Source organism: Dendrobates tinctorius, unplaced genomic scaffold, assembly GCF_039654945.1.
Source record: "Dendrobates tinctorius isolate UK_male_01 unplaced genomic scaffold, ASM3965494v1 ptg000022l, whole genome shotgun sequence".
NCBI classification, from domain to species: Eukaryota; Metazoa; Chordata; class Amphibia; order Anura; family Dendrobatidae; genus Dendrobates; species Dendrobates tinctorius.
Genome location: NW_027361690.1, coordinates 41434071 through 41453306, shown reverse-complemented (window position 1 = coordinate 41453306; position 19236 = coordinate 41434071). Strand labels below are relative to the sequence as shown.

Sequence of the window (19236 nt, the reverse complement as noted above, 5' to 3'; positions counted from 1 at the left end):
AGCAGGCAGTACACCAATGTTACAGGGAGTGACTATCCTAGTATACTGAGCAGTGACTGTAACCGCTCCCTGCTACGCCCAATGACTGAAACATAGAGGCTGCAGGGCAAAAAAAAATTAAATTTCTCCCTGCAGCTGCTGCTCCAGTAAGCCGGCTACACAATAGCCCACTGCTAGTGGTTGCAGGAAGAATAAAACTTTAATTTCTTCCCAGAGCTGCTGTTCCAGTAAACTACACAGGATTTAAACACCATTTACCTACGGAATACTCCTATATGTGCAGGTAAATAGTGTCTCTGGTCATGACATGTTCCCTTTAAGTAAAAAAAAACAATTTAAAATACTTTATTTGAAAGGTTCATAAACCATAGCGAAGTTAGTTTAAATTGCCAAAATATACAAATTTTAGTGAACTGCTTCTGCCGAGTGCGCATGTCTTGCTTCGTCAGCTCCGACTATCGGGTAAGCGGACATTGGGAGAGGAGTGCGCATGCACGGTCTCCATGACGGCGCGACGCGGCTTCTCCTCCACGGCCACGAGCCTGTGGTCTATTTCCGGGAGAATGACGTCAGCGGCACATGCGCCATAGTGGCAGGAAGCAGCGGCACACATCACAGATGCCGAACATTATAATTATATGACGTGCGCGGTTCCTAGTTTTTGATTGGCCATCCACTATATAAAATACTTGCTTACCCCGCCCTTTGCCACGCCTCCTGACGAAGAAGCGAAACGCGCATTGGGGCGACGGGGAAGCCATCGTCATACACTAACAAACATGTAAGTGGCCTTTTTCTGGGAGTTTCCCGTTGTTACATTCATTCAATTGGCTGCACTTCATTTTAGTACCATTAGGTATATACAAATAGGAGGCATGTTTTGAGATCTGAGTCTCTATGAATTTACATATAGGTTGTGCCTGCTTTAATTATGGGATTTTCCCTTCTATTTAAATATGCTTACCTAGTATCTATGAATTAAACAACTATGGGTGTTGTCTGTACCAACTAGTGGTATACTGATTAATTTTTATTATAATTGTATACAGACTTAGCCTGCTTTGAATTAAATGGTTACAGTGTATGCTATTTATGGGCAAACGTGCAATATGGCTCCCCGTTTGGACAGCAGTATCCCTGTTTTACTGTGAACAATTTGTAATGTTTGCATTCTGTGTAGCAAATGGTGCTTAATAAAATTTGTATATTTTGTCAATTTAAACTAATTTCAATGAAGTTTATGAATATTGCTCCGAGTTTTTGCCGTAATAATTATTCATTGGGTTTTTGTGTGTCTTTATTTGAAAGGTGTCTATACCCTTTAATATTGGCGAGTCCAATATTCTGTAGCCGCATATGTTAGAGACTAAGGATTTTATCCCCTAGGGAAAGTTTATTTTATATAAGGTTTTTATATGCTCATGCCTTATCATTAGACATCTGAATATCACTGTAATGTTGACGCTCAAAAAGTGAAATAACAATTCCATACTCTCTAGAATGGTATCAGATCTGTATTTATGACCACAGTTGCAGAAACAAGATTTCCCCATCATTTCACATGTCATTTTACCATACTTGTCTCAGTGATTCTTTGCCATAATCGTTTTTCTTCAGTGCTACAGTATAAAAAAAGACAGATAACATATGGAAGAATACTGACAATGGCTGAGACTGACAACATTTCTATTCTAGGCTTAATATACCATCTAGTAGGTAATTCCCCTTGGGATTTTTGGAAACATATTCTTGTTGACCTGTCTGCAGCATTTAATGGCACAGGGGAAATTGCTTTGAGTTTTCTACTCCGTTGAGGACTGTCAGATTGTGGCAGGAATCGGTGAGGACATGTTCTTAAAAAGTCCAGAAATAAATAGTTTTTCTCCTTAAAAAGCAAGTTTATCATAAATAGCTTCTGTTCTGTCGGTAACATATAATCTAGATGTTTAACTCCTTGAGTGCTAAAAGAGTCTGAAACACACTTTTCTCTTAGCAATAACTAAGCTTACAGGGTTATTTTGGTTTGTCCCAAATGCCCCAGCGGACTTTTCCATGGCTGGCTGTGATCCAAACTACAGAACTAAATGTGTTGCCCTTGAAAAAAGTACACACTGTTGATGAACCATCCAGCTCCAGTCCTTGGCTTGTGTGCAATGGGATCATTTGTCCCACATGGCTGATGTTAGCTGAATCGCAGACGATAAGTGGAAATTTCCATTGGGTCCATGCTGAGTGTGGGGCTGCTGCTGCTGTTCGAATTGGGAGCTAGGGAGTACATCAATGTCAAGGACATGGCTTGGATAAGTCCTACTTCTAGCCCCATGAACAGACCTCCAAGTGACAACTAGAAAAAAAAGGCAGATTCATGGTTACATAGAGTGCACAACGTCAAATGTCAATAACATGCAAAATCCCAAAGATCTAGAGATTTGTTAGGTAGAAAGGCAATAAAAAAACACTTACTAATTATCATTATTTGGCTTTATGAACAAAAACATAATATAGTCTTAAAAAAAATGAAAAGAAAAGCAGCACTTCAGAGCTCAGTGTCAAAGATGACGGACCCTATATCCACATGATGAGACATGTCAGCCTTACTCTGTGAGGTTTTTCTTCAAGCACCTAAATAATCATATTTACATACAATCACCACTGATGAATAGACAAAGACCACATTCACATACCCAGAATCTGGTCAGTATTTTACTTCACTAAGTCAAAGTCAGGAGTGGGTGATACATGCAGAAGTGGTGACGTGTTTCTATTATACTTTTCCTCTAATTGTTCCACTCCTGATTTTGTCTTACACATACTGAGTTAAAATACTGACCAAATACTGAACGCGTGAATGTGGACAACGAGGCTGCCTTAGACAGTGAAATAAACCAGCGACTGAGCCCCCTTTAAGCACAGCCTTGGTTACAGGCTGATACAGGAAGATGTCTTCTGTGTTGAACCAAAGCTGGAAGTGGAGCTGCAAGGACCCAGGACCGATACTTATATCTTGACATTGGGGAAACCTTTGTATTGCAAGTGTATTAGTAAGCTATATATACAGTCCTGGTCGAAAGTGTTGGAACCTTTGAAATTGTTACAGTATTTCTCCCAGAAAATTATTGCAATTATACATGTTTTGTTATACATATGTTTATTTTCCTTTTCGGTATTGGAACAACACAAAAAAACTGAGAAAAAAGGCAAATTCGACATAATTTAAAAAAAAAACCAAAAACAAAAATGTGCTGAACAAAATTGTTGGCACCTTTCCAAAATTGTGGGTAAACAACTTTGTTTTAAGCATCTAATGCTTGTCAAAACTCACCTGTGGCAAGTAACAGGTGTGAGAAATATGAAAATCACACTTTAAACCAGTTAAAAAGGGGAGAAGTTGACTCAATATTTGCATTGTGTGTCTGTGTCTTCCAAACTAAGCATGGAGAACAGAAAGAGCAGAAGAGAATTGTCTGAGGACTTGAGAACCATGGACATGGATGGCAGAGAAAAATTGATGAAAGGTTATTATTATTATTTATTTATATAGCACCATTGATTCCATGGTGCTGCACATGAGAAGGGGTTACATACAAATTACAGATATCACTTACAGTAAACAAACTAACAATGACAGACTGATACAGAGGGAAGAGGACCCTGTGCTTGCGAGTTTACAATCTACAGGATGGTGGGGAAGGAGACAGTAGGTTGGGGGGGTTGCAGTAGCTCCTGTGGTGGTGAGGCGATAGCTCCAGTAGTGGTGAGGAGGCAGTGGGGCATTGCAGGCTGTAAGCTTTCCTGAAGAGGTGGGTTTTCAGGTTCCGTCTGAAGGATACGAATGTGTTTAATAGTCAGACGAGTTGGGACAAAGAATTCCAGAGGATGGGGGATATTTAGGAGAAGTCTTGGAGGTGCGAATAGATATTTTTGGAGGAGACAGGTTATAGATGGCCTTGTAGGTCAGTATTAGTAATTTGAACTGGATACACTGAGGGAATGGGAGCCAGTGAAGAGATTTCCAGAGGGGAAAAGTGGAGGAATAGCGAGGAGAGATGAATTAGTCAGGCAGCATAGTTAAGGATGGACTAGAGAGGTGCAAAGGTGTTAGCAGGGAGGCCACAGAAAAGGATGTTGCAGTAGTCGAGGTGGGAGATGATGAGGGCATGCACAAGCATATTGGTAAAGTGAGGGTTGAGGAAAGGATGGATTCTGGAAATGCTTTTGAGCTGGAGGCGACAGGAGGTGGAAAGTGCTTAGATGTGCGGTTAAGTACAGGGCAGAGTCAAGGGTTACTCCGAGGCAGCGGACTTCCGGTACGGGGGAAAGCGTGATGATGTTAATTGTGATAAATAGGTCAGGTAAGGAAGATCTGTGAGATGGAGGAAAGATGATGAATTCAGATTTGTCCACATTGAGTTTGAGGAAGCGAGAGAAGGAGGATATGGCTGATAGACACTCTGGGATTCTGGACAGCAGAGAGGTGACGTCTGGGCTCGAGACGTAGATCTGACTGTCATCAGCATAAAGCTGGTACTGGAATCCATGGGACTTCATGAGTTGTCCCAGGCCAAGTGTATAGATTGAGAAAAGTAGGGGTCCTAGAACAGAGCCTTGGGGGAAACCAACAGAGAGAGGGTGGGATGAGGAGGTAGTGTGAGAGTGGGAGACGCTGAATGTGCAGTTGGAATGGTATGAGGAGATCCAGGATAGGGCGAGGTCTTTGATGCCAAAGGAGGAGAGGATCTGTAGTAGGAGGTAGTGGTCAACTGTGTCGAAAGCAGAGGAAAAGTCTAGAATGAGTAGTATAGAGTATGGTCCGTTAGCTTTGGCTGTAAGTAGGTCATTAGTAATTTTGGTTAGGGCTGTCTCAGTGGAGTGATGGGGCGGAAACCAGATTGTAGATTGTCAAAGAGCAAGTTAGATGAGAGATGGGAGGAAAGTTCAGCGTGGATGTGCTGCTTCAGAAGTTTGGAAGCGAATGCGAGCAGCGATAATGGGCGATAGCTGGACATAGCGGTTGGGTCGAGGGTTGTCTTTTTAAGGATAGGTGTGATTGTGGCATGTTTGTAAGCAGAAGGGAAGGTACCAGAAGTTAGTGATAGGTTGAAGGGATGGGTTAGGGATGGGATAATAGTGGTGAGATTGGGGAGGAGGGGGAAGGGATGGGGTCAAGCGCACAGGTGGTGAGGTGCGATTTGGAGAGGGAGACAATTAAGCTCCCCTTCAGTGATGTTGGAGAGTGAGGTTATGGGATTTGGGCATTGGTCTGGTATACAAAGGGTTGTGGTGGCTGAACAATGAAAACTTGCCTTGTTTGGTTGATCTTACTTTTGAAGTGTGTGGCAAAGTACTCAGCAGAGATGAAGGAGGTTGGAGGGGGCAGTGATGGGCGGAGGAGGGAGTTAAAAGTTCTGAATAACGGTTTAGAGTTGTAGGATAGGGAAGATATGAGGGTTGTGAAGTAGGCCTGTTTAGCAGAGGTGAGGGCAGATTTGAAAGCGTGTGTTGTCTGTTTGAATGCAGTGAAGTCGTCTTGCGAATTTGTTTTCTTCCAACAATAATAGTGGTGTTATTAAGTGGTGTTATTAAGGTTGCAATGCAGGATAGTCAGGAGGGTGGATAAGCAGCCTCAATCAAATTCCAAAGAAATTCAAGCTGGGCTGCAGGCTCAGGGTGCATCAGTGTCAGAGAGAACTATCTATCAACAACTGAATGAGGAACCACTGCTGACACAGAAACATAAAAAAGCTAGACTGCAGTTTGCCAAAATGTACATGAGTAAGCCAAAATCCTTCTGGGAAAGCGCTTTGTGTACAGATGAGACCAAGATAGAGATTTTTGGTAAAGTACATCATTCTACTGTAAACTGAAAACGAATGAGGCCTGCAAAGAAAAGAAGACAGTACCTACAGTCCGATATGGTGGAGGTTTAAAGATGTTTTTGGGTTCTTTTGCTCTCTCTGGCATTGTGTGCATTGACTGTGCGCAAGACATTAAGAAATCTGAAGATTACCAAAGATTTTGGCTTGCAATGTGTCAGAAAGATGGGTTTGTGTCCTAGGTTATGTGTCTTTCAGCAGGACAATGACTCAAAACATACTTCAAGAATCACCCAGAAATGGATGGAAACAAAGCGCTGGAGAGTTCTGAAGAGGCCAGCAATGAGTACGGATCTAAATTCCATTGAACAGCTGTAGAGAGATCATAAAATTACTGTTAGGAAAAGGTACCCTTCAAATATGAGAGACCTGGAGCAGCTGGCAAAAGAAGAGTGGTCCAAAATTTCAGTTGAGAGGTGTAAGAAGCTTGTTGATGTTTATAGGAAGCAATTGATTGAAGTCATTTATTTCAGAGGGTGTGTAATCAAATTTTAAGTGAAGGGTGCCAACAATTTTGTGTGGCCCATTTTGGGGGTTTTGTGTGAAATTATGTCCAATTTGCCTTTTTCCCCTGTTTTTTTTTTTGTGTGGTTCAAAGCTTACAATGGAAATATACATTTGTAATTGCAAGATTTTATTTTAGAAATACTTCATTTTATGGAACAATTTCAAGGGTGCCAACACTTTCCATGATGACTATTTCTACACTGCTCAAAAAATAAAGGGAACACAAACAGAATATAACTCCAAATGGATCAAACTTCTGTGAAATCAAACTGTCCACTTAGGAAGCAACACTGATTGACAATCAATTTCACATGCTGTTGTGCAAATGGAATAGACAACAGATGGAAATTGTTGGCAATTATCAAGACATACTCAGTAAAGGAGTGGTTCTGCAGGTGGGGACCACAGAACACATCTCAGTACTAATGCTTTCTGGCCGATGTTTTGGTCACTTTTGAATGCTGGTTGTGCTTTCACACTCGTGATAGCATGAGACGGACTCTACATCCCACACAAGTGGCTCAGGTAGTGCAGCTCATGCAGGATGGCACATCAATGCGAGCTGTGGCAAGAAGGTTTGCTGTGTCTGTCAGTGCAGTGTCCAGAGGCTGGAGGCACTACCAGGAGACAGGCCGCTACACCAGGAGATGTGGAGGGGGCCGTAGGAGAGCAGCTACTCAGCAGCAGAACTGCTACCTCAGTCTTTGTGCAAGGAAGAACAGGAGGAACACTGCCAGAGCCATGCAAATAGACCTCCAGCAGGCCACAAATATGCATGTGTCTGCACAAACGGTTAGAAACTGACTCCATGAGGGTGGTCTGAAGGCCCCACGTCCACAGATAGAGGTTGTGCTCACAGTGCAACACCGTGCAGGACGCTTGGTATTTGCCAGAGAACACCAGGATTGGCAAATTCGCCACTGGCGCCCTGTGCTCTTCACAGATGAAAGCAGGTTCACACTGAGCACATGTGACAGACGTGACAGAGTCTGGAGACGCCGTGGAAAGCGATCTGCTACCTGCAACATCCTTCAGCATGATCGATTTGGTAGTGGGTCAGTAATGGCGTGGGGTGGCATTTCTTTGGAGGGCCACACAGCCCTCCATGTGCTCACCAGAGGTAGCCTGACTGCCATTAGGTACCGAGATGAGATCCTCAGACCCCCTGTGAGACCACATACTGGTGCGGTTAGCCCTGGGTTCCTCCTAATGCAGGACAATGCCAGACCTCATGTGGCTGGAGTGTGTTAGCAGTTCCTGCAAGATGAAGGCATTGAAGCTATGGACTGGCCCGCCAGTTCCCCAGACCTGAATCTGATTGAGCACATCTGGGACATCATGTCTTGCTCCTTCCACCAACGTTGCACCACAGACTGTCCAGGAGTTGGCGGATGCTTTAGTCCGGGTCCGGGAGGAGATCCCTCAGGAGAACATCCGCCACCTAATCAGTACCATGCTCAGACGTTGTAGGGAGGTCACACAGGCATGTGGAGGCCACACATGCTACTGAGCATCATTTCCTTGTCTTGAGGCATTTCCACTGAAGTTGGATTAGTCTGTAATTTGATTTTCCACTTTGATTTTGAGTATCATTCCAAATTGATATCTCCATGGGACATTAAGTTTGATTTACGTTGAACATTTTTATGTTTTATTGTTCTCAACACATCCCATTATGTAATGAATAAAGATTTGCAACTGGAATATTTCATTTACTAATATCTAGGATGCAGTATTTCAGTGTTCCCTTTTATTTTGTGAGCAGTGTATTTTAAACACATCTAAAGCTATTTTTTTAACTGGACATTTTCTTTGAATATAACTTGTCTTCCAGTGCAGAATTTGTCCTCAGCAGCTGCAGCAGTGAAGATGGCATATTGCTCACATCCAACCACATATATATGGACCGTGTGCATCCAGTACATACAGCTTCAAGAACAAGTTTGTGAAATTACCAATATCTCTGCAATGATTACTGATAAAATGTGGTCTGATTATTATGCAAGTCACAATTACCGACAAACACTATTTTCTAAGCTAATGAACATTACTGTTCAAGTCTTTTGTTAAATACAGGGAGAACATAAATAAACCCTTGAATGGTAAATACCCCTTTAACAGCAATCTTGTCCACTAAACGTTTCTTGCAGGTGCCAATCAGATTTGTACAAAGTTGTGGAGCAATTTTGGACCATTCTTTCCTGTAAATGTGTTTCAGTACATGAATATTTCAGGGAATTTTTGCAAGTACAGCCCGCTTCAGGTCATGCCACAGCACTTGATATGGTCAGAACTCTCACTTGGGCCTTCCAAAACACATCTTTTTCCAAACATTCTTCAATTTATTTACTTGGATACTTTGGGTCAGGCTAATCGCCTAATGTCTCTTCAGCTTAAGGTCAAGGACTGCTATCCTTGCATTCTCTTGTACAATGTTATGATGCCCCTTTACTTCTATTACCCCTAAATGATCACAATACTTGAAGATTATGAGGCTGCATAGCAGGCCCAAACTATGATGCTCCCCCTCCACCATGCTTCACAGATGGATTGAGGGTTTGGACCTGGTATGCAGCATTCTTTTTCTTCCAAACCATAGGATTGTATTTTTATGGTAAAAATTATCCACTTGTGTCTCATTTGTCCATAGACAATTCCTTTCCAGAACTATTGACGCGTGGCACACCCAGTTGGTGCAGAACAAACTTGAGATGGCCACCATTTAACGGCATTTTACTTTGTGGTACGCTTTCATTAACACCATTCTTGTTCAGTGTTTTTATAAGGGTTCGGCCACATCTGTGTATATTAAGTAGCTGAGAGTCTCAGGCTACTTTCACACTTGCGTTTTTTGCACACACAAACGCATGAAAAAAATGCATCATGCGTTTGTGTGCGTTTTTTTTTTTAAAAACATGCATTTCTTTGCGCATACGTGCGCATTACAATGCGCACGTATGCACACTCAGACTATAATGGGTGTGTTGCTGTAAAAAAACGCATTGCGTGCACATGCATTTTTTTGGGGCAAGTCGGACGCACAAAAAATGCAACAGGATGCATTTTGTGCGCCCGAGCGCACACTACAAAAAAAGCATGCGCATACAAACGCATGTGTATGCGCACCTAGGCGCACCCATGTAAAAGATAGGGGGGAAAAATGCATGCTTTTTTTGCGCTAAAAAACAGAGCAAAAAAACGCAAGTGTGAAACCAGCCTCAGCCAGATAAGGCCGGTTTCACATTAGCGCTTTTTAAGCGCACGCACGGCCGGGGGTAGCTCCGCCCCCGAGCCGGCTCTCTGCCCGGCGTGCCCGCCCCTTGCTTGTAGCGCCGCCTACTAGCGGACAGCGGCGCCTGCGATCGGCGCACCCTATCTTTAGCATAGGGTGTGCAGATCGTGCGCAGGCCGTGCGCTAGTTGCGCTTTGACCTGCGCTGCGCACTTTTGACGGTGCGCCGTGCGCGCCAAAATCAAACTTTTCGGATTTTGTCGCGCACGGCGCACCGTCAAAAGTGCGCAGCGCAGGTCAAAGCGCAACTAGCGCACGGCCTGCGCACGATCTGTGCACCCTATGCTAAAGATAGGGTGCGCCGATCGCAGGCGCCGCTGTCCGCTAGTAGGCGGCGCTACAAGCAAGGGGCGGGCACGCCGGGCAGAGAGCCGGCTCGGGGGCGGAGCTACCCCCGGCCGTGCGTGCGCTTAAAAAGCGCTAATGTGAAACCGGCCTAAGTTGGAGAGTGTCAGGCGAGTGTCATGCATTTTGTTTTCTCCCCTACATGCGTATGCCATGCAGGTGCTATGCGAGTGTGTGTTTTTTACCTCAACTAGTATCCGTATACAACTTATTTTTAACGTCAGCTTTTACATACAGTAATTCTCTGTCATTTCAATCTAGTTTTCAAACTATTAAAACAATATAGATAGATGATAGATGTGTAGTAAGAAATAGGTCAGTGAGATATATGATTAGTGCAGTGCCTGGGTAGTTTACTGTACATATATTTAGCTAATAAATATAAAATTAAATGAAAAAAAAAAATATGTGTGGTCCCCCTTATTTTTAATACCCAGCTGAGGGGAAGCAGACAGTAGGGGGCTGATGTTATTATTCTGGGAAGAGGCCAATATCCATGAGGCTTCCCAGCTTATTAAAGGGAACCTGTCAGCAGGATTGTGCACAGTAACCTACAGACAGTGTCAGGTTTGTGCGGTTATACTGATTAAAATTATATATTGGTTGATGAAATCCATCTTGTGCATGTTGTTTAATCATTATTTTCAGTTTTGAATTAATGATATGCCCGTACTCCGGGGCGGCCTGTGGGCGGTGTCTTAATGTGATGCTCTGATTAGGTATTCATCAGTATGTGTTCTGACAGGTCACTGATCCTTCAGTGACCTGCCCCCCAATTTACATAATGAATATTATACAGTGCCTTGCGAAAGTATTCGGCCCCCTGGAACTTTTCAACCATTTCCCACATATCATGCTTCAAACATAAAGATACCAAATGTAAATTTTTGGTGAAGAAGCAACATCAAGTGGGACACAACTGTGAAGTTGAACGAAATTTATTAGTTATTTTAAATTCTTGTGGAAATTCAAAAACTAAAAAGTTGGACGTGCAATATTATTCGGCCCCTTTAACGTAATACTTTGTTGCACCACCTTTTGCTGCGACTACAGCTGTAAGTCGCTTGGGGTATGTCTCTATCAGTTTTGTACATTGAGAGACTGAAATTATTGCCCATTCTTCCTTGGCAAACAGCTCGAGCTCAGTGAGGTTTGATGGAGATCGTTTGTGAACAGCAGTTTTCAGCTCTTTCCACAGATTCTCGATTGGATTCAGGTCTGGACTTTGACTTGGCCATTCTAACACCTGGATTCGTTTATTTGTGAACTATTCCATTGAAGATTTAGCTTTATGTTTAGGATCATTGTCTTGTTGGAAGACAAATCTCCATCCCAGTCTCAGGTCTTTTGCAGACTCCAACAGGTTTTCTTCAAGAATGGTCCTGTATTTGGCTCCATCCATCTTCCCATCAATTTTAACCATCTTCCCTGTCCCTGCTGAAGAAAAGCAGGCCCAAACCATGATTCTGCTACCACGTTTGACAGTGGGGATGGTGTGTTCAGGGTGATGAGCTGTGTTGCCTTTACGCCAAACATATCTTTTGGCATTGTTGCCAAAAAGTTTGATTTTGGTTTCATCTGACCAGAGCACCTTCTTCCACATGTTTGGTGTGTCTCCCAGGTGGCTTGTTGCAAAGTTTAAACGACACTTTTTATGGATATCTTTAAGAAATGGCATTCTTCTTGCCACTCTTCCATAAAGGCCAGATTTGTACAGTGTACGACTGATTGTTGTCCTACGGACAGACTGTCCCACCTCAGCTGTAGATCTCTGCAGTTCATCCAAAGTGATCATGGGCCTCTTGGCTGTATCTCTGATCAGTCTTCTCCTTGTTTGAGATGAAAGTTTAGAGGGACGGCCAGGTCTTGGTAAATTTGCAGTGGTATGTTACTCCTTCCATTTCAATATGATCGCTTGCACAGTGCTCCTTGGGATATTTAAAGTTTTGGAAATCATTTTGTATCCAAATCCAGCTTTAAACTTGTCCACAACGGTATCACGGACCTGCCTGTTGTGTTCCTTGGTCATCATGATGCTCTCTGTGCTTCAAACAGAACCCTGAGACTATGACAGAGCAGGTGCATTTATAAGGAGACTTGATTACACACAGGTGGATTATATTTATCATCATTAGTCATTTAGAACAACATTGGATCATTCAGAGATCCACAATAAACTTCTGGAGTGAGTTTGCTCTACTGAAAGTAAAAGGGGACGAATAATATTGCATGCCTCACTTTTCTGTTTTTGAATTTCCAAAAAAATTTAAAATAACCAATAAATTTCGATTAACTTCACAATTGTGTCCCACTTGTTGTTGATTCTTTACCAAAAATTTACATTTGGTAATTTTATGTTTGAAGCATGATATGTGGGAAAAGGTTGAAAAGTTCCAGGGGGCCGAATACTTTCGCAAGGCACTGTACATATATTGAAAAAAAAAAAATCACCTGCAGCAGGCAGGTGCTGGCGGCAGCACCTGCGCTGCAGCAAGATCACATGTGTAATGTGCAGTTTATTCTTTTATATCATGCTATAAATAAACAAGAAAAAACAAAAAAAGTATCTGGAAATGATGCCGGCCGAGCCTGCGCAGTAGCAGGTGATCCGACAGCTATTCCCAGCCTATTAACATCAGCCAACAGCTGTTTGTTTACCCTTCGGTGGTTATTAAAAATAAGGGAGACCCCACATCATTTTTTTGGGGGGTATCCCCTTTCTAATAATCCAGTAAAGGCTATGCAGACAGATGTGAGCTTATTAATAGCCTAGGAAGCTTCATGGATATTGGCCTCTTCCAAGAATAATAACACCAGTCCCCAGCTGTCTGCTTTCCCTTATCTGGCTATTAAAAATAAGGAAGGCCCTGCACCATTCTTTTTCTTTATTTATTAGCTAAATACATTAACAGTAAGCTACACACGCACAGCACTAATTATGTATCTCACGGACATCTTTCTATATATTCTGACGGTTCACAATGTGAATTTACTATAGTCGGCTGATGAAATTTTGGATTTCCTAAGAGATGAGTGCAGAAAAATCAGACGGCACATGCATGGTCTGTGTGCTGTGCGATTTATTTCTTGCACCCACTGACTTACATTGGTGAGTTTCAGCAATTTTACAAGGCCATACACATCATGCTGCAATTTTTCTCATCCCAATTTCAGGTGAGGAAAAACTCGCAGATAAACACTGCCTGATTTAATTGGTGGGAGTGCAATGCGATTTTTTTCTCACATTGCATTTGCTGATTTTATATTCCGATGTGAGCGAACCCTAATAGTGGAAAGGTGTACAGGGGTTATTCTAGTTTATAGAGTTTTCAGTAGGACCTTTGCTTTTCCTTTTTTTTTCTGACACGTGTCAGGATTTCACATTGTGGAGTGATGTTCACAGATTGCCCTCTCCTAGACTGAGAAATCACCAGTGCAGAATTTTCTCCATTTGTTGAGAATTTTTCTAACTGTGCTTTCATGTGTCTCAATAATACATCTTCTGAAATCTACTAGAAGTTCAGTCATGGTTTACACTGACCAATCTTTCCTGAGAAGAGCTGATTTTTCAGTAACCAGGCTTTGTGTTCCTTTATTATTATTTAATAGGCAAAGGAAATGTAAACCCAGAATCTTATCTCCTTATATAACATTTCACCAAATTTTTCATGTTCAAACGGACACACAATGTAATAGAGGCTGCAAAGTGAAATAAAATGTTTTTTTTTTTTTATTTATTTCACTTCTCCGTTGCGGACACGTTAGTTATAAATATTTCGCACCTAATGAGTAAACTTTTTTTTAATTTGTTTTATTCTAGCTTATACAACATATCAAGGTTATATCATGGAAAAAAAAATAACAAACAGCATTTCTCTAATAACATCCACTTGGACTTATCTAACATTAACTCATTAGGGGCCAAATACGCCGATTGCTAACATCTACGCAACGGAAAGGCGAAGTAAAAAAACGAGAACAAAAACGTTTTACTCCACTCTGCAGCCACTATTTTATTGTGTGTCTTGTTCCACATGTAACACCGCAGCTTTTTGGCAAAGACATTAGCATATAGGTTCAATAACTTTTTTCTTCTGTGGCTCTTTACTCATGAAAAGTACAACTGTAGATCCCTTCATGTATCTCAGGATCCACTTACACGGATCAGCATCCGGCACTATACCACCGCCGATCGGAAAACTTTTACTGATATGTGGTCGTTTAGTAGCCTATTTACACAGGCAGACAAAAGTATACGATGCACACTGAACACGTTATCGCTCAGTGCACACAGACTGCCACTGTTCTTGGCATTGCCAGTCGAGAACAATGATCTTTTGTGCTACATAAAAGAACACTTCACCCAATGGAAGAGAGGTTTGCTCATTCATCGGGTGATTTACAACCTGTTTATATGGCAAATTAGTTGTGAAATGAGCCTTTTTAATAGCGCTCAATCACAGTGATCTTACGGTGTATATGCCCCTTAAGTCTATGCTACAAAAACTCAGATTACCTTTCCTTGACTTGTGGTGCAATTAAACCCAAGATTCTTTGCTTCCAGTCCACAGTCAAATCCTTTCCGGTGTAAAATCAGTGCAGTGTCAAGAGAAGGTATTCCATCATCCTGCAAAACATCAGAGGATATGATAGACTATGCATTAAAGTACACTTCTCAAAAAATTAAAGGGAACACTAAGATACCACATCGTAGATATCACTGAATGAAATATCACAGCTGCAGATCTTTATTCATTACATAGTGGCAATCGTTGAGAAGAAGAAAACATAAAAATGATCAATGTAAATCAAAATTAATATCCCATGGAGGTCTGGATTTGGAAGGATACTCAAAATCAAAGTGGAAAATCAAATTACAGGCTGATCCAACTTCAGTGGAAATGCCTCAAGACAAGGAAATGATGCTCAGTAGTGAGTGTGGCCTCCATGTGCCTGTTTGACCTCCCTACGACACCTGGGCATGCTCCTGATGATGTTCTCCTGAGGGATCTCCTTCCAGACCTGGACTAAAGCATCCGCCAACTCCTGGACAGTCTGTGGTGCAACGTGATGTTGGTGGATGGAGCGAGACATGATGTTCCAGATGTGCTTAATCGGATTCAGGTCTGAGGAACGGGTGGGCCAGTCAAAAGCTTCAATGCCTTCATCTTGCAGGAACTGCTGACACACTCCAGCCACATGAGGTCTGGCATTGTCCTACATTAGGAGGAACCCAGGGCAAACCGCACCAGGATTTGGTCTCACAAGCGGTCTGAGGATCTCATCTTGGTACCTAATGGCAGTCAGGCTACCTCTGGAGAGCACATGGAGGGCTGTGCGGCCCTCCAAAGAAATGCCACCCCATACCATTACTGACCCACTGCCAAATCGGTCATACTGAAAGATGTTGCAGGCAGCAGATCGCTTTCCACGGCGTCTCCAGATTCTGTCACGTCTGTTACATGTGCTCAGTGTGAACCTGCTTTCATCTGTGAAGAGCTCAAGGAACCAGTGGCAAATTTGCCAATCCTGGTGTTCTGTGGCCAAGCGTCCTGCACGGTGTTGGGCTGTGAGCACAACCCCCATCTGTGGAAGTTGGGCACTCAAATCATCCTCATGGAGTCGATTTCTAACCATTTGTGCAGACACATACATATTTGTGGCCTGCTGGAGGTCATTTTGCTGGGCTCTGGCAGTGCTCCTCCTGTTCCTCCTTGCACAAAGGCGGAGGTAGCGGTCCTGCTGCTGGATTGTAGCCCTCCTACGGCCCCCTCCACGTCTCCTGGTGCACTGGCCTGTCTCCTGGTAGCGCCTCCAGCCTCTGGACACTACGCAGACAGACACAGCAAACCTTCTTGCCACAGCTCGCACTGATGTGCCATCCTGGATGAGCTGCACTATCTGAGCCACTTGTGTGGGTTGTAGAGTCCGTCTCATGCTACTACGAGTGTGAAAGCACAACCAACATTCAAAAGTGACCAAAACATCGGCCAGAAAGCATTAGTACTGAGATGTGTTCTGTGGTCCCCACCTGCAGAACCACTCTTTTATTCAATGTCTTGATAGTTGCCAATAATTTCCATCTGTTGTCTATTCCATTTGCACAACAGCATGTGAAATTGATTGTCAATCAGTGTTGCTTCCATAGTGGACAGTTTGATATCACAGAAGTTTGATTTACTTGGAGTTATATTCTGTTGTTTAAGTGTTTATTTTTTTGAGCAGTGTACATATCAATGTCAATGAGTACTTGCAATAAACAGGATGAATAGTTTGACTTTGCATTTATTAAGCCATTTAATAAAAACCAAGAAATAGGCAGAGAAAATATAGTCACCTCAGCCTGCAGTGTTCTCAGATTAAGAATGTGAATGTCACATGGCAGAGTGGCAGAAAGTGGCACGAAGGATTTAAGTGCTGGACCACCGCTTTTTTCATTAGTCACGGGCATCACTAAGACTTCATTGTTCAGATGCATGGATGTCATGTGACTGAGGAGTGATGGAAAGCTAACTGGAAGGTTTTCTGGACTCTGGAAAAAAATACAATAGTTGGCAGTAGAAAATCTGTTCTAGCATGTCTACACTATGCTTTATGTGAATGCATAATTATTTTTGAAAGGATTACCAGATACAGGTGACACTCAAGAAAGGGCACATGGGTTAAACACATATGAGAAAATAACATAACATGAAGTGCCTGAATTCAATAAGCTAATCACTCATATATAGAAATATATATTATTAAAATAACTCAAGACCAATCAAAATGTAATTAAAATTCAGGTTCTCTTTAAAAGGTTATTCTCAACATCTATCTTGACTAGAACACAGCGGACATTAGTCCTTGAGTGACAGTTCTGGTTCAATCGCATCATTCTTTTACTAATCTAATCGTGCTACTGTGAAATATTCAGGTCTATTAGTGGCTTTCTCTGAAGACAACACTGTTTTCACTATATTTTCAAGTAGAAATGACTGTACCTTTATTAAACAAGCAAACAGCTCACCAAAAAATAACTGCTCTTTTGACAGATAGGGGCTGGTTATTTTGCAGGACTAATATCAGCAACTCGGGCAAGTGCTGACAGGTAGAAGGAGGTGAGCAGCTGTCTAACTGCTATTTAGAAATTAACGGGCTGGAAAGAGATGTCTTGTATTTCAGGAGTTAACTCCTCAGCCAGGAATGTAACTACTGTGCTTACTTTTCTAGGCTATGATGAACAACCTCCTTGGCAACAAGCTATAAACAATTTAAGAAAAAAATGTTAATAGCAGAAGAATGACAAAGGAAAATTTTAATCTTATTTTCATTCTGTCTAACTATTCCATTATCGTAACAAGAGAATGACCCTTTAACTGTGTAAAATACAGATCCTTTATAGCATGACTAGCAAATTTGACCTTAGCAGTCTTAGGCACCCCTTCGCATGTCTGTGTTTCCGATATGTGTGGTGTCCGCTTGCACACCTACCAGTGATGCATACACACGCACACCCATTATAATCTATGGTGCTGCTTCCATGTCCGTGTGAATCACACAGAGACATGTCTGTTTTCTAATGGCAACACGGATCACATGGACCCATACAAGTCTATGGACATGTACCACATACTAATGACATCCGTGTGCCACTCGCCGGACTACAATCCATTTAAGAAATTACAGATTTTTAAGTGATGTGCAAAGATGATAGATAGATAGATACTAGGTGACATCAGTAACGTTATCGCTCTTCACAGTCGCTGGGTCACGCGGAGGCCAGCGCAAGACCCGGAATGTCTGAAGAGCAATAATGTTACTGACATCACTGCTCGTCAGAGTCAGTGGGTCTCGCACTACGCAACGGGACCCAGAAGTGGCTGTAGGCAAAGGCTATGGAGTGTCAGAATGAGGCTCCCCAAGCCTTTGTTCGTCGGAATGCCAGGACTATGTCGGATTTGGTGGACTATGTTGGACTGCAGTGGTTGTTTTTTTTCTTAAAAAAGTGGTGAAACAGGGAAAGTGTTGGGGGAGGGTGGGGTATTAATTCAAATTAAGTATTTTTTGTGTGCGTTTTTTTTTTATTAGTGGGTTAGTAATGGGGGTGTCTGATAAACAGGGCTTGGTGTCACCTGTGTTTCTGGAAAACAGCTGACATCAACACCAAGCACCATTACCACAATTGCCAACGCACCAGGGCAATCGGGAAGAGCCAAGGCGAAGTGCCAGTTTTGGAGCATCTAATGGATGTGCCACTTCTGGGACGGCTGCAAGCTGGTATATTTAGGATGGGAAGGGCCCATAAACCATGGACCTTCTCAGCCTGATAAGACCAGCTGTTAGCTGTCTGATTTACCTTTGCTCGTTTAAAAAAAAGAGGTTACCCCACGTAATTTTTTACATTTAATTATTTATTTATGTGGCTCAATAGAAAGCTCTACTACTATCTATCGATTATCTATCTTTCATATTTGCACATCTTTAACACTTAAAAATCAATTATTTCTTGGATAAATTATACTTTGGTAACTGTCACACGGACAGCACACAAGTACACGGATGTTAAAAAAAAAGCGCCTGAATGGTCAAAACGGAACATCCCACACGGACGTGTTTTTATACGCACGTGTGACAGGGCCTTAGGGATCATACGTACATCTATATTATGGCACCAAAGAACCTTAGGATTGTATAAACCTTATATATTATAGTCATAAACTATAAGTGTAAATTTCATAGACTTTATTTTTTCTGGAATTTTTGCTGAATCCAGCAAAAACAAAATAGTGGCATGTCTCCCTGGATCACAGGTGTTAGGGTAGAGTATCTCGTTAAAACGGCTTTTCCAGGATTAAAAAAAAAATACTTAGAAGAAGGGAATTATCTAAAGTAAAGAAATAAGAAATACATTGCCTATGAATCCCCCACATTTCGGACAATTAAGTTGTGCCATATATCAATAACAAGAATGGTCAAGTGCCGAATACGTAAACATCACAACAGAAGCCACTGATTCCCTGCAGCGGTCAGGTAACTGATGTACTGTACATGAAGCCAGGAATCACCAGAGCAGGCTGACCCATGAATTTTAATAGATGTCCTTTCCTGCTTTGCTTGAACACTTACAAAAAGATGCCCCTACGAGATGAATGCTTACTATGAGGAGTTCTCACTTTTTAGAGCTGACTGCTCTGTAGACCATCAATTTGAGTTGTCCAGACTAAACAATTACTTTATG

The 19236-nt window shown here is 42.2% G+C and overlaps 1 protein-coding gene across 2 annotated transcripts in view; it reads right to left on the bottom strand.

Annotated features, from left to right (window-relative positions):
• Positions 1–1499: 1499 nt before the first annotated feature.
• MAN2A2 (mannosidase alpha class 2A member 2) overlaps positions 1500–19236 on the bottom strand; it is a 243957-nt gene continuing 226220 nt past the window's right edge. For both annotated transcript variants that reach the window (XM_073568628.1, XM_073568627.1), the window contains 3 exons: positions 16354–16548; positions 14533–14643; positions 1500–2344 (listed from right to left, as the gene is read on the bottom strand). In XM_073568628.1, the coding sequence (XP_073424729.1) occupies positions 2183–2344; positions 14533–14643; positions 16354–16548 (468 nt within the window). In that variant the 3' untranslated portion in view covers positions 1500–2182. The remainder of the gene's footprint in view (positions 2345–14532; positions 14644–16353; positions 16549–19236) is intronic.